Here is a 17,169-nt window from a genome sequence, read left to right on the forward strand (position 1 = left end):
AAATTACTAGTGCAAAATATGTTACAGAAAAATAATGTTTATGTAGCTCTGATAAAGGTAAGCATGCAAAATGAATTCCCCTGATTCAGTGTAAGCATCTCAGTAATAATATAACCTTTGGAATACCAGTCACTTTCAAGGTAATCTATAAATCAAGGAGAGTGAGACACTAAGCTTCTTTGCTCACCAGAGAAATTCTGAAGATCTCCCAAGTTTGCAGCCTCTTTCAAGTCCTGTAGAACTAATTGTGGTTGCATGCTGACTTTACAAAGATAAATACTACCTTTGCACTATAGGAAGCAGAAGTAGTCTTCTAGATGTAAATAGTTACATTACATCTAATGTTTACTTGATAATGATATACTGTATATTGCTTATGTAACACCTGTGGGGAACGACAGACGCACACTGATGTCCTACCTTGTTCATGATGGAACACCTACCGTCCACCCAGACCTACCAAAACCACTTTCCATACCACCACGGTCTATGGAGTAAAGCAGACAAATTGCTGGGGGGCAGGGATACAAGATGAAACCGGAGAATGATACTCACTGGGGAAAAAGGTCACCTCCTCTCAATAGACGTCTGCATGCTGCCAATTGGAACCTAGATACAGGGGTGACAGGACAACAACCACCCCCCAGTGCAGTACTCTAGCTCTAATGTGCCTCCCACACAAGCATTAACTCTAACAAACAATAACAGCAAATCAAAGCAGTGACCTGATCCTACCAACAGTCTATGTGATCGACCACTGCACAACTCTAACACTAGGCATAGTGCATAGTGCACTGCTCTACCTCACCCCACAGCTCCATGACACACAGCTCTTCCTGACAAGGGCTCTCCTAGCCCTTACAAGGGCTCCCTGTAGCAGCGTCTTCTGTTCTTGATGAAGCGACTTCGGAAGTCCCACGATGTCCGTCTTTCTTTACTGAAGCTGGACTTCTCAAATGGTGCAGAGCACGGCGGCTTAAATAGACGCTGTTGCGTCAATGCCAAACATACAAAAGGCTCGAAGTGAGCCGTGATTGGCTCACTTTTCCGGTCACTGGTTGGCTGACGGCGACAATGACCTACCCAACAAGAAGCAAAGAACTTATCGTCACTGTACCCAAAGATGGGTAAGTTCAAACTTCTTTTTTTGTGTCTTCTCTTCCTGCGCACCCTCTCCCGTTTATACAGAAAAATATTTTATTTCTAAATGGTGTTATATATAAATGTCATCTAATCTATATTTAGTACAACATATATAGGGATGTGCAAATATACTATTATCTCTCTGAGTGAGTTGCAGAATCTTCGGCAATTCATGCATAAAGTTACAATACAGATGTGGTACGATATACCGAGTATGATAAACCCGATAGTACGTACCCCGACAAGGATTACCCGACCGTCACTTTTCCTACATACCTGTGAAGTCGAATGTTTATTACAGCGATTTGCAAGAATTACAATCACATAACACGGCGGCAGCTGTGAATGACGTAACTTTTAAACCCGACAGTATTATTTATGCTCTTAAAGGGATAATTTAAGGAGGTGCCGGGTCCACAATGTCTTTTAGTAAGGCTTTTAAATTATAGAGGCAGCGCCTCCTTAAATTATCTCTTTAAGACCACAAATAATACTGTCGGGTTGAAAAGTTACGTAACAGCTGCCTGCGAGTTATGTGATCGGAATTCTTACAAATCACTGTAATAAACATTCGGCTTCAGAAGTATGTAGGAAAAGTGACGGTCAGGTAATCCTTGTCGAGGCAAGTACTACGGGTTGGTGGTAGTCAGTGAAATGACTACCACCGTACAATACACACAGGGCCTGATTCATTAAGACACTCAAAGTGGACACAATTTGCGTTATTTAAATTGAACGAAAATTGCAAGAAAATATGCCCGTATTGAAGTACAAGCGAATCTCCAGAAACGTTTCTAGTTGAATACAGGTGTAAGCTCACTCTCCCTATACTGCACTTGCCGTATAAAGAGAGACACAACACACTGCAGGAGACGCACAATGCATATGTATATATAAAGTCAGAACGCACAAATAAAAAAAAAATATTATTAAATACATTAACACCTGTTAATAATATAATCATTCATAAAAATATATTGAAAAAGGGTGTGTTTTTTGCATTTATTTTTACCATGAAATTCATTTAACATGATGCTATTTTTTTTAAAAAAAAATAAAATATTTTATTGAAGAAGTTCGGAAATGTACAATTGACATATATACAACAGATGTTGTTAACCATTTTCAAATTCAATGAACATACATGTACATATATATTATTACATGTTTTATATCTGCGACAAGAGAGAAATAGTATTATTTAATCTTTTTCTCCACTTCAGAGACAAGAGTCCAAGTTCATGGATGTAGGAAGTCACATCATATTCCAGCAATGAAACTTTGCACAGCTAAATTATGGTTATATTAAGAATTATGGTGTCACTAGAGAAAGGAATAAATGAAGAGCTCCGCTCTCCCCATCCCACACATATATCGAAAGGAAAATAGAAAACCTAGAGAGCCTGAGGTGCGGAGACCAGAGGAGGAATGAGGGTTCACACAGTCTCCTATATATATATTGGAGAATCTTGTAGAAACATTCTAGAAGCTGTACTCATAGAGGAATAGGCAATATGTTAATATAACTCTCACAAGTTTCAAAGAACTTGCGGGTTAATGTGCCCTTCTGCAATGAGGCCTACAGCCATTCCATCCGCAGGAGAAAGAACATTTTATTCTTGAACAGATCTAACGTAGAAGAGGAGTTCTCTATCCACATATAGAGAATGGTTTTCCTGCCTGCAGCAGAGATTGCCATCAGTAGTGTTCTTCCCCCTGCAGTGATATGCGTGTCAGGGGGGAGTACACCCAATATTGCCCACTCAGACATGAGGGGTAAATAATTCACTAAATCTGTCAATGCGAATCTCCATATGCGAGTCCAGAAGAATTAAATTACAGGACAGGCCCATAGACAGGGATATAGATTGGCCGGAGATTCATTACATTTAGGGCATCTAGAATCATCAGACAGACCAATTGTATGTCTGCGATGTGGTGATAGGTATCCTCTGTGCAAAATATTAAGGAAAATGGGCCTAAAAAGGGAAATAATTCCTGTTCTCTATTATAGTGGTGTGGTTTTTCGATGGTCTTATCTGATAGTTGTCCAACTGTCTGCCACCATTCCATTTTGAAATTCAGGGTTCTTAAGAAAAGGTAAGTATATAGATTTATAGGGATTCAGATGTAATTTATGCCTTAAAATGTGCCAGATTTTCCTAACTGAGATAACAAGGGGATTTTCAGGAATGGGGGAAAGTAATTCTTGATCGTGCAAATGAAGAAAGGCCTTGGTATGAATATCTGGGAGAAATTGTTTTTCTACCTCTAAACTGGTATAAATACTCTGATCTGTCAGCCAATCTTTCCAATAACGCAAATGAGCCGCATAAATATATTGTACAATGTCAGGGAAATTTATACCTCTATTTGTTTTGGGTTGCTTTAGCTTAATAAGGCTAATTTGGAGACGCTTCTTTTTCCATATGAATGATCGGAATAGGTAATTTATATGTGAGCATCTTTTTGTGTTAGCAAGAGTGGTAAAGTATGTAGAGGGTATAACAAATGAGGGAACACTATGATCTTGAAAAGGTTAGCCCTGCCCACATAAGAGAGATTGTGTCGCTCCTATCCTAGCAGTTCTTCTGTCAGATATGGCTTTGCCAATATTGAGATTGTAAAGAGTGGCCATGTTCTTCGGGAGCTGAACTCCCAAGTATGGTATTGAGTGACTAGACCACTGCAACGAAAGGTGTTGAGCCTAACTAGGATTTACTGGGCCTTGTTCCAAGGAGATAGCTACTGATTTGTCAAGATTTACCTCAAAACCTGACACTGAACCAAACTCCTCGATTTTATTCATTAAGGGGCTTAGACATTATTATTATTATTATTATTAATATTTATTTATAAGGCGCTACAAGGCATCCGCAGCGCCGTACAGAGACAAACAAAATCACAATACAATGGGAGACAGCACAGTACAGTAAACACAGCAACTCAGTACGCTCAATGCACAGCTAGAGAGGGCGTGTCTCCGGGTTTGAAATATGGAGCAAAATATTGTCTGCAAATGACGTTATTTTAGTGCATTTCGTGCCAATTTGTATACCCTTTAACTGGGGCCAGTGCTGAATAACTGTTAACATAGGGTCTAGTGATAGATTAAATAGCAGGGGGGACATCGGACATGCCTGTCGAGTGCCCCTCATCATCACCAAAGAATCTCCTAGTAATGTGTTAATTATTAAATAGGTTGATGGAGTGTCATAAAAATAGTTCATCATTGCTATAAAGTCTGTTCCAAATTTCCTGTTATCTAATACAGCTGAAAAAAAGGACCAAGATACTGCATCAAATGCCTTGTGGGACTCTAGGCTAATGAGTGCGTTGCAAGTATAAAGCATGTGTGGGAAGAGGCTATGATGTTTTGAATACCCCTCACCGAGTGGTGTTCGCGGACGAAACCCAATTGGTGCTAGGTCAACAGGGAAGGTAGAATAGTTTTAAGGCATTTGGCCATAATATGAGAGAGGATTTTAAAATCCAAATTCAGCAATGTGATAGGGCGATAGGAGGACATCAAGAAAGTTGTTAGGTGGGGTGCCATTAGGTTTGGAGAGGTAAATATTGTATTGGGTTGCATGGTTTGTGTTAGAGATTGGTAGATTTTGTTAATTTCCTTTTTCCGATTATCCATGTATGTTATTATGTTCCCCTGCATCACCACCTTGGAAGTCTTCTAAAATAGCACTGGATTGTCAAAATGGTCAATGCTATTATTGAAATTGTTTAAAGTGTCTGATGTGTATAGGTAGGATGGAAATCGCCAGGTGGATTTTCGTTGACCCTCCAAGGGGAGGTGGAGCGATACAAAAACCAGGGCATGATTAGATATGAGTATAGATCCAATATTAGTCTTAATTATTTCGGTTATCAGAGAGTCTGCTAGTAATATGTAATCAAGCTTAGAGAATAAATTGTGGACCGCTGAGTGGAAAGTGAACAATTTATCAGAGGGGTTTAATAGTCTCCATGGATCCGTGAGGCCATGTGTTACTTTTAGAGTGGTAATTTGGGTCCACATTTCAGACAGATTATTTTGAGTGATAGGGCTTTTAGCCATAAATGGGTCGTCAACCACAATAAGATCCCCCCTTCTATTAATTTTGGTGTTTCCCTAGGTGCAAGGTTGGGAGTTGGGATATAAAATTGAAAAATTATTTTTGATTAGCGTTGAAAGCGTAGATATTTAAAAACTTATATTTATGGTCACCGATCTGAGTGTTTAGTAATATATATATATATATATATATATATATATATATATATATATATATATATTATTTTGATCTATGACCCTATTGGAAATGGTGTAGGGTACATTTCTCCCAAACAACACTGCCACTCCGCTGGATTTAATTTTATATGGAGCTGATATGCATTCAGTAATCCATGTATCGTTAAGGCTAGAGTCATCTCCCAATTTCCAATGCGTTTCCTGCAAGAAGGGCTGTGATATGAGTTTTTTCTCTTTATGGGGATATTTAAGCCACCAACATTCCACATTACAAGTTACAAGTTTCATGGGCAGAGGGGATCGGGCAGAAGGAGTGTGGTCAGATTGTGTGTGTGGCATGGTCAGTCCACCCCCCCTCCCCCCCCACTCGGGTATTGGTTACTCACAGACGGCAGTTTCTCATGGTGTGATCCTATGGTCAGAAAGAACGGGTGTTACAAAATCTGTTCCACAAACTAGGACTTGCAAGTATAGCCATGGAGCCAAACATATGATAAAAATGTTGAATTGTTTATTGCAGAGAAAATAACAATCCAGGTGATGCAATGAACACAGACCGGGTCAGAGTATAATCAGATTGTCAGGTATAGCAGATTAGCAGGAGTAATGCAAATGTCAGGTTACCTCCAAGAGAAGATACAGGTGATTGATATAAGGCTGTAGAAAGAAGCAAGAACTGGCTAAACATGGAATATCCATGGGAACAGAGAAGGCAGGGAAATAATCCAAGGTACAAACAAAAACAGACTCAGAAACATCAATGACTAGCAAAGGATACTGGGATAGGCATACATAAGACACAGTCAGGTGTGGATGATTAACTAGCTGTGCTAGTTAACTCCCGGTAGTGGAGAAAGGCAGAACAGCAGCACTTCTGGTGGATCACAGGTATTACAGGGTAATATAAACAATAGAGACGCAAGGCAGATCATAACAATGGGTACAACTCTAGTCGGTCTAGTGAATTGTGGTCTCTTCCGCACCTCATGAGCATCTTCTTGGCTAAAATTATTGTACATGTCAAAAGAAATTAATACATTATTATCCGAGCATTCTTGATCCACCATTTTCTATTTTTTCTCTTTTCCAAAAGCAAGCAAGGGTAGGTCCCGGAAAAGTAGTCTGGAACTGTCCACAAAAATATGAACATTTCCATACACATAACCATAACGAGAAGAAATGTAATACAAATAATTTGTAAAACAATCTTAACATTGAAAAGGCACTTAACTGATAGAACTAATTATTCACCTATATCATGATATTCTTAGTACATACTATACACAAAATGCATTTTTACAGTTGCTATTAATTGCAAACACAAGTTTTATAATGCATATGTGATCGTCATCGCTATCAGTCAGAACTTACACCTGCCCTGCATCTGATGCAAATGATACGGCAAAAAAATGACGTACCTGAGAGATGCCTAGAGCTTGAATCGGACAGATGTACGTTCCTTGACACAAACTTACTGTACATTGCCTATGTGCATACACCCCTTTCCTCCCCTGTTCCTCCCTTGAAAGTGTAAGCTGTCATATGTGTCTGTTTGTGAGCATGCGCAGAGCAATTTTACGCAAAATACGACACGCATCATGATTTACGTTCCTTAATGAATTAGGCCCACAATGTTTAATAAGAGAAGAATATACATGCCTAAAAATTGTTTGCAAAAACATGGTGCATTACCATAGCATTATCAGCAAAAAATAAAACAGCAACATTGAAACTTCTACCTGTCACTCGCTGGATCTCTGAACCTAGATCCAGGCCACTCACCTCTCTGCCAGCGCCTGTACAACACCGCGACCGTCCACCATCTTGAAAGTACTTCTGCGCATGTGCAGACCAGAGGGAACCTTATAACCTTTCCTCACTATGTATTGGTTATCCGTTAGCTTTCCCCTATTTAAGGCACCTGTGACCCCTTCCTAATTGTCTGTTCTTGATCCTCACTTCGCTGTGGTAGCCATGATCTACTCTCCTGTGGTTCCTGTTCCTCTCAGCATGAATGCATCTCCAGACCTCTTACCTGCTGGCCGGATAACTTGCAGCATGTCTGTGGTAAACCTGCCTCTCGCTGTTCACCGCAGCACCTGCTACCTCTCACCTGCTGGCTGGATAACTCACAGCCAGGACCGTGGTAAACCTGCCTCTCGCTGTTCACCGCAGCACCTGCTACCGCTCACCTGCTGACCGGATAACTCACAGCCACGTCCGTGGTAAACCTGCCTCTCACTGTTCATCACAGCACCTGCTACCTCTCACCTGCTGGCCGGATAACTTACAGCCACGTCCGTGGTATATCTGCCTCTCGCTGACCACCGCAGTACCTGCAACATATCACATGTTGGCCGGATAATTCTCTGCCACGTTCGTCGTAAATTTGCCTCTCCATGATCATCGCAGTACCTGCTCTCTCTCACCTGTTGGCCGGATAAATCTCTGCCACGTCCGTGGTAAATTCTAGCCACCTGCTGAATATAACTACACCTCTCGTTATCACATCCACTGGCCGGATAATCATCGCCACCTCCGTGGTAAATTCCAGCCATCCGCTGAATATAATTACATCTCTTATTATCTCATCCACTGGCTGGATCATCCTCGCCACCTCTGTGGTAAATCCCAGCCATTCGCTGTATATCACTAAATCTCTTATTATCTCATCCACTGGCCGGATAATCATTGCCACCTCCGTGGTAAATCCCAGCCATTCGCTGAATATAATTACACCTCCTGTTATCTTTTCTACTGGCCGAATAATTATCGCCACCACTGTGGTAAATACCTGCTGTTCATTGAACTTATCTACATCTCCTATTGGCCAGACCTTATCTCTACGCCGGTGATATCAACCTCCTGTCCGTCATCTGCACCTCTCCGCTGCTCTTAAGGTTCATCCACATCTCCTATACGCCACATCACGTGCCATTGCCCTGATTGTCCTATCCTTCTATTCCTCTGCTGTATTCTGTTTTCTGCCACACTCTCTTGAGCGCCGCGACCTGCGCAGTGGTGCCGCTAAAACCCAAACCCTCTTGCAGGGGTCCCTGGAGAAGAACAGTCGCTGCGTTAGACTCCGCGCCTCGAGGGTAGTGACTACTACTGGCAGAATTCTGGGTCGAGAACCTTAGTGACCGTGACACTACCCATTTCATGTTATTAGAAAATATGTCTTGTTACAATGGGAGTTAGTCTGCAAACAGGAAATTTAGTGTCCAAGATGATTGGCATGTACCCACAAATTCAACAATTCACAACAACAGTACATGTGGCTTGGAGTCTCAGTAAAACATAACTTTCTTATTTTATGGCAGAGCTAGTAATCTCTAAAAAGGAAAATATCTGATATCGACATCAAGATCATCAAGTAAAAAAACAGCACTAGTATCACCTGACCCCCAGGCTATTATTTCTGCCAATCTACCTTTCTTCCAGCCTCTATTCTTGATTGATGAAACGACCAATACTTTCTGTCCTGCCCTCCCATATAATTTGAAGTTTATGAGGACTGAGCCATACATGACCAATAATATCCTTTGGTTGTGTTTTCCACATGTCTAAACTGTTAAAAAAAAATTCTAAAGGTGTATGATTTCTTTGGGCTAGGCTATATTGCTTTGACGAAAATCCCAAAAGTATCTTTCTGCCCCTTTGTTCAGTACATTTTGCCACAAACCCCAGAACATACCATGCCTGCAACTGTAACATATAGTTGAATGAGAATATGTATAGTCTATTTAGCTGTCTCAAAAGCCTTTTTTTGTTCTGGGCTTCATGTGAACAGAACTTTTTTTTTGCATTGAGATATTTGAAAGGAAAAAGTAAAATATTAATCAATGAGTGCTTTGATGAGTGAATTGTACAATAGTGCAAAAAGTAAAAACTGAGACCAATGCTGCATGTAAAAAAACAATGAGCGATTATGTTTGATATCAATGATTATAGAGGGAAAACGTTAGGAGGCACTTGGAACAACAAGATTACTGCAAGAAATAATGATCGATACAGCCTAGTGAGCTGAGACCTTACCCTACCTTAGCACTCCCAAATGTCTTCTTTTGTGGTAGTGAGGAGCCGCAACCCGTCACTATGGAAGCCTCTAAGGTCTAATTCCAGTGTGCAATTCATGTGTAATATGAGTATTAATGATTCCTCCAATGCATTTAATCTGTAATGGGACTTTCTCAAGCATGTTCCTGTACTTTGGAGACTGGAACTTTAAAGGAAGCCTTCCTGCCCTGATAAACATTTGGTTTAAATACTTTATTCAAAATGTCAAGAAAGATATAATATTGTTAAAATATTAATGTTTAGCCAGGTTACCTTTACCCCATGAACATGTGCCCGTTTGCTGCTACTTGTATTGTCACATGTATGCAGTATAAATGGTGCCTCTATTTTGAAATAATAAGTGTTGCCCCATCATAAATAATTATTTCCCCAGTTAGCAATCAAACAATATTGCTTCTGTAGTATAATGAACAATAATTATGCCCCTTAATATAATGAAAAAATAAATGTACCCACATAAGTTATTCAGAAATAAATTTTGCCCCTTAATCAATAAATAATTGCCCCCTTAGTTCTTAGTCAATTGTGCCTCCACTTATGTTCTGAATGGCATGATAGCTAAATCAATATGTAGTTTCAGCTATCTAATCTATCAGATGCAGGTATAAAAATTTTTTTCTCTTTTCTGATGGTTTCCCTAGCGGTTTTGACTAAACTGCTGGTGATTTAGGTGTTGTCAAAGTCGAATAATTGGATGAAAAGAAGTATATTGATTAGTATTGTTTTACCGTGCGATTGTGATTAGTACGCCACGTGTTATGATGCAATTGCACAATAAATAACGCACACACACACTTACACTTACACATTCACTTCTAAATTGTTCACCTTAAAATAGTTCCAGTTCCAACACACATTTGTTTATAATCAAATGTAATAGAGTTTACAGTTAAATATATTACTCTTCAAAGCACTTTAAAAGTATCTAAGGCTCAGGATATAGGAAAGGTATCATGTTTAATGTCATTTTGATCTGCACATTACCTTCTCTCATCTGCTAATTTCGGTTTTGCGATCGCTTCCTGCGACCGATAGTTATGTAAGATTAAAGATTGAATGATCAAAATGACATTGTGTTTTAAGTTGTTTAAAATTGATTTGGGTCAGTTTCCTTGAGAAGCACATATTTTCGCTGTTGGGGGAAGTTGCCCCTTACCCTTTGTAAGGATCAAATGAACTGACCTATGACCAGCAAGCAACTGGACATTCCTGTAGCCTGCACCTATGGAAACATGCCAAGTCATCTGTATTGTATTTACTGTAACACCAAATATATATATTGCCTTCTGGAATCAGCTTGCAGTCTCTCTGACCACAGTCTTCAGGACTGAAGGACTGTATAGCTGGATCCAGCAGAGCACAGCAGGACACAGCGTATGTATCGACTGTACTTATTTATTGAACTGTTATTCTATTTGCTTTTGCTAAATAAATTGCTTTGTGTTTTGGAACCACACAAATCGCATAGACAATTATTATTGTACAACGATGAAATAACTTTAATACTGTTTTGGATCTGTCAGAGATCGTTGGCCATTTAACATCCCAGCCATAAACCACAGTAAATGTGGCGATTTGGAGCACTAAACTGTAAACATGAAATCATCAATATAATGAAAAACATCTGACAGTAAAGAAACATCTTCCATGTCTCTGACAACAAGACCATGGCAAATACTAGGTGAAGGCATGTAACCCCTATTAACAACACTCGCTGCATTTTGTTCTCCATGCCAGATAGATGCAAACTGGTCCTGTGACTCAGGATTGGAGAGACAAGCATTTACTTATGCCACAACAACATGTCTCTCACTAGCTGCCTGAGTAAAACTTTCAACTAAAGACAGTATGGGGTAGATTTTTAAAGGGTGGTCAACTTGTAATACCCACTTTCCCAAGAGAGTTTCCACTCCCTGATGCTCATTTAGTTATTTTTTTCCATGAATTATTGTATTTTTATGTAGCTACAATACAAGGGATGTCACCCCGCCTAGCCCAGATCCAGAAGCACACTGATCTTCCCAACTTTTCTTCCATCAGAAAGTGAAACATTTTACTAATGTATCTGTGTAACTGTATAAACAAGCACAATCAATCAAAAAAGCAAATTACATCACAAAATAAGTATTTGTACAGTAGGACTGCAACTTTGTAAATGGTCCCCAATGATCGAAATGCAATTAGTGGCTACATTATCATAAAGAAAAGTAGCATACTACCTCTTCTTTACCAAGCAGATGCTCAAAGCATCTCTCAGACATGCAGAAGCATTTGTTTTATTCAGCATGCAGAGTTGTACTATTGTTTTTAAAATAAGTATTGTGTCTGTATAATATCTCTATTGAAACAGGAATTATTTCTGTTGCTAAAGTTTAAGTGTTGGTGCCTGCATTTACAAATAATGCTAATGGTAGATGAGAAGAGCAACCAGTAAACAAGAAATTTGTTAAATGATAAATATTCATAAAAGTAAAAAATAAGAATGTAAAAGTCTATTTACTAAGGCTCACATATGAACTGTCCAAACTGCCAACCCATACTGCTTCTTGATGCACACAAGTACTCTTATTTTTCCACCAAGCACATTTCAAGCTGCCCAGACACTTTCCTATCCTTGGAACTGCCCTTGAAAAATCAATCTTTACCTAGTTTTGTGGGTTGTTGCTGTACCTGTAAAATGTGCATGGCAGTAAATAGAGATGCTCAAACTAGTTGCATATTACATATTGATTGCATATTGATTCTTAAGCTGTTTTGGGGAATCGTTTCTAAAATTTGAAAATTTGGTGACAATTTAGATCAATCAAATTTTTTTAGATCAATTAAAACAAATTGAGATTGAGAAAGTCAAATAGGTTTAAAGATGTTTGAGCTGGTTCACACAATGTCAATTTGATTAGCACATGCTCGAACCAGTACACACATGTGTGAACTGGCTCATACAAGTTCAAGCTAAAATTCATATATTTTCATAGATACATGGAAATATTTTTGCATCATTCACTCCTCCTTTATTTTCTATTTTGCACAAGGTTTTTGTGTTTATGCTGCATGGGCACTCCTCCCATGAGACTCAGCAAACCTTTGCAACCTCATAGGTAAAGCCATGTTGGCTTGCAAATTCATTAGCTTACCCATAAAGGGTGCAATTATGCAAGAGTAGGAGTCACAAAACAGCATTTGCACTGCACCTCATTGAGAACAAACCAAAAATGACTACAATATTACTATTATTATTATTATTATTATTATTATTATTATTATCATCATCATCATTGTTTATCATCAAACAATTGCAGCTGGAAATGGTCAAAGTGTGTATGATTAATGTAAGGCAGAATAGTTTTCAGTCTCCAATAATAAAGCAGCCATTGGCAACTGCCATTTCTTTGCGGCTACCTGTGGTGTGATATGGTTGAAATTAGGTTAAACAATGGAAGATGGAGACATGAAAGCTGAATCAGTCATTGTAGAAATCTTAAGACACTCAGCTGCTGGCAACCATGTCGGTCGTCCACCATTTACATTAACCAAACCTCTTTCTTGTTCTGGTACTAGAGAAGGTTTTTATTTTTATATATGGTATTCATGGTGTGTGCTCTACTTTAAGACATATGTTTGCTTTGTTTTTTTATTTCAGCTAAAGATCAAAGAGATATGAATATTGTTGTGGAAATTATAAAGACAATCCAGGGAATAATGAACAATCACCAGGATATGTTACAAAAGAAAGATCAACATCAGATAGCTACTTATCTTAGCAAACTGGGATTCGAGAACTTAGCCTGTTCATTGATGTCATCTGAGGTATAAATTATCCTGATATACACATGTGAACAATCTGTGAATAAAAGAAAAAGCTATAGTTTTTGTCAATGAATATGTGCATATTTATAGTCATGGTGGGCTAAAGGAGGCTTGCTTGGTCCTTTGATTATAAGGACATGTTTTTTTACAGTGTACAATAAGGTTTTTAGCAAACAAGAGAAATACAATGCACAGGACATGTCTTTAGCCTCAAATGCACCTATTTATCCACTAGACACATATATTAAAGCACAGCCCTGCTCTGCTTTTTGATTGTTGTCTGTGTAGATGCTTTGTGTGGGTGACAGAAATCATCATCGTCATCATCTATTTATTCATATAGCGCCACTAATTCCGCATCGCTGAACAGAGAACTCATTCACATCAGTCCCTGCCCCATTGGAGCTTACAATCTAAATCCCCTAACTTACACACACACACACAGACCGAGAGAGACTAGGGGCAATTTAATAGCAACCAATTAACTTACTAGTATGGTTTTGGAGTGTAAACATCACATGTAAGCACTGCCTACTAACATATTTGGACCCATGGAACTTTTTCACCTGCAAAACTAGTCATTGTTTATAGATTAAATAACACACAACAGTAATGAAACATTGGGGTAATATTTTTCAAGTGTCACAATTTACCATTTTGATTTTTTATTTACATTGCATGCTAATTGACATGTTTCCACTAAAACTGTGCATTGGTGTCTTACTGCATTGTTGTGTGTAAAAATCCCAAGAGATCAGTAGTTTCTGAGGTACCGGAACAACCCATATGGCACCAACAATCATTCCACAGTAAAAATCACTTAGATCATATTTTTTCTCTATTCTGGTCTGAACAACAATTGCAATTTTTGACCACGTGTGCATAGTTTTATGCATCGAGTTTCTGCCACATGATTGGCTGATTAGATATTTGTGGACAGTGAATGTATATATCATGGTGCTGGCCATGCCCACAAACATCTGGCCACACCCACACATCACTGGTCACAGCCCCAGGTCCATGTGGCCCTTATTCTGGCCCTGACCACCTCTGAGAGCACACAGAAGGCACCATTAGCCCTGTACAATTTACTGTTATGACAGTGATTATTGACAGTCAGAATCAGTCCTCACTCAGCCCAGATTATCACAGAGACTCGGACCATAAAAGTCTATACTGAAAGAAATTATTTTCAAATTCTTTTCTTTTCAAATTCATTATTATTGCCAATAAGGAGGCACTCAGGCAAACTAATAGCTCAAATGTGGGGAAATTTTCCAAGATGTGCATTTCATTCATAAATCCTCCATTGCACTTGAACGATTTTCCAGATGTGCTTTAAAAGGAAATGGCATTTTTCAATGAAATTGAGACCTAACTATCGTCTTATATATGGGATGCAATACCTTCACAAAGTCAAGGGCCACTAGTTGTGGTTGAAGTAAACATGGATTAAACGTTCTTTATTTTACAACATACTGGACAAATCACTAGTGACATATATCAGAAAGCATTTGTCCTTTGGGCACAGACTTTTCCATAATCGCTCCATGCTTTTGAACTAATATTTACTCATTTAAAACAAAACCTAAAGAACACTGTTCAGCACTCAGAGAAAAACTGGTGTCACATTGTACCATATACTGCATAATACTTTATAAACACTCAATTCATGTGAGTAACTATAGAATAAAAGAGATTCAATTTATTATACACATTCTGGAAGCACTCCTGCTATTTAATAATCTCGGTACATGAAGAAAGAAAAACAAAACCTATACAATACAAAGTGGAAAGCTAACAGTGTTGCTCAGTCTGCCTTGCATTTTGCATGTTTTGTGCACTTACTATAACAAGACTGTAACTCTTGTAGACCACAAGCAGTTAGAAACTCTACTGCATGCGCTGTCGTAAATTGACTCAGCAAACTCTAACAAAATCTATCTATCTATCTATCTATCTATCTATCTATCTATCTATCTATCTATCTATCTATCTATCTATCTATCTATTTATCTCTTGGACAGAAAATATATGTAGACTCCTCTGATACCTGCGAAGATGAGATCAGCAATACTACACATTGAATAAATCAAATATAATCAAACCTAATAACATATCATAGATTTATGAAAATTATATATTACAATCTATTCTTCAGGTATACACAAAAATATAATAAATATATAAATAACTATAATTCTTCAGACTTGGAGTAAACTTATTAAAAAGTTGAAAGCACCATATCTTCAGTAAAAATGGCTGTTTTTGCTGAAGGTAGGGCTTTGCCCTGTACATCAAGGGGCTCCGCCAAAAACAGCAGTGCTATATCTCTGGCAGTAGCCTCGCTAGCCTGTTTCACAAGGGTCTCAGGATGATGATAACAGAAGAAAATCAATTTAAAAGAGATTTGAATACACCCTTTTTTCATTGGGCAGTAGTTTTTAAATGTATTTTTATGTTTATTTTTTAAATCTATTATTTACTTTTTTTTAGTTAATTAATTTTTTCACAAAGTGGAACTGAAAGCCCAAGTCTGAACTTTTAGTGCCACTATGCATGTGTGAACCGTCTAGCTGGGTCACTCATGTACAGATTCCCTGAGGCCCAAGCAAGCAATAGGCTAACCATTACTGCTCCAGGCCACTATCGCCAAGACAGCTGAGTAATGTTTATATATAGGTTTTTGTTTTGTTTGCATGTTCTACGTATGTCATTTCTATAAGCTTTCTTGTATGTACAGAATAAGTACTGTGCTTTGTCACTTATAATATATTTTTGCTGTCATGTTCTAAAATGAATATATATAGCATTTAACAAAAAGTCTGTTAAATCCGACTGAGTGCATTTTGTATGCTATATTGGGTGTATACTTGAAGGTGAGCCAAAGGGCACCTTAGATTAACCTTTAGAGATGGCAGAATCAGAGTTTATGGGCAGATTTGGGAGTGATTCCATTTATGTCTACAGTATAAAATGTGAGTGTAAGATTTAGTGGTGGCAATAATTAACCCCTTGCAGTAGTACAAAGTAATGTGTGCTGAGAGTGACTTTATGCAATATTTTTTTTAAAATAACAAATAGACATAGTCCAGCTATGTAATTAAAGCAAAGTGAATCAGGAAATGTATTTACTGAATCAATGTTGACAAAATAAATATTAAGAGTTGTTTCTATTAAGCTATAAACTAAATGAAATGGGTTATGAAAAATATCCTACAAGGTCGGTTACAGTAGGCTGGAAAATATATGGTATTTAAACTGCACCGTAATTAAAATATGTAAACATATAAATCATATTACAGTTACCCAACACAAAGAAAGAGACTAAAGAGAGCAGATATTCAGTTGAAGTTGGTTCAGTTCGTTTCCAGATGCAGTGTATGGGAGAACATTTGCTGAGAGACGAGAGATCTGACCCTGATACAAGGGTGGAACATTTCATACCAGACACATGGCAGGTAATGAACAGAAGTAAATGTAAATATTCAGAAAACAACAATTACTTCATTGTGAAATTTGTGTTTTATTCATTTAATGTATCAGTATGTCCAATGTTTTTTTCAATTATACTGTCAGCTATGCTTGGTAAACAATGAATTTTTCCTTTTGCCCTTTGCTCTGCGTATAGTCACAAAACTTTAACCTGGATTTTTTCAGATGTGGCATGCTTATGGTCTAGTCAGGATAATTAGGAAAATAACATATCAATGTGTTCAATGAGTTGCTTTAGATAACTTGATTGCCAGCAAATTACTGTATGTAATCAAACAAGGAGTTAATGCATTTAGATGTATGCTTCAGAGGACTGCTTTTGTCACCTGGCCAGTGTCGGACTGGGGCACCGGGGGACTGCAACGCTCAGGGCCCACCAAAGGGGGTGTAGCCATCCC

The 17,169-nt window shown here is 38.3% G+C and overlaps 1 protein-coding gene across 2 annotated transcripts in view; it reads left to right on the forward strand.

The window, feature by feature from the left end:
* Positions 1-17,169, forward strand: part of LOC142139997 (putative ATP-dependent RNA helicase DDX60) — a 382,899-nt gene that overhangs the window by 126,804 nt on the left and 238,926 nt on the right. For both annotated transcript variants that reach the window (XM_075197859.1, XM_075197866.1), the window contains exons 16-17: positions 13,110-13,276; positions 16,582-16,737. In XM_075197859.1, the coding sequence (XP_075053960.1) occupies positions 13,110-13,276; positions 16,582-16,737 (323 nt within the window). The remainder of the gene's footprint in view (positions 1-13,109; positions 13,277-16,581; positions 16,738-17,169) is intronic.

The sequence above is a fragment of the Mixophyes fleayi genome, chromosome 1 (genome assembly GCF_038048845.1).
Source record: "Mixophyes fleayi isolate aMixFle1 chromosome 1, aMixFle1.hap1, whole genome shotgun sequence".
In the NCBI taxonomy this organism is placed as follows: Eukaryota; Metazoa; Chordata; class Amphibia; order Anura; family Limnodynastidae; genus Mixophyes; species Mixophyes fleayi.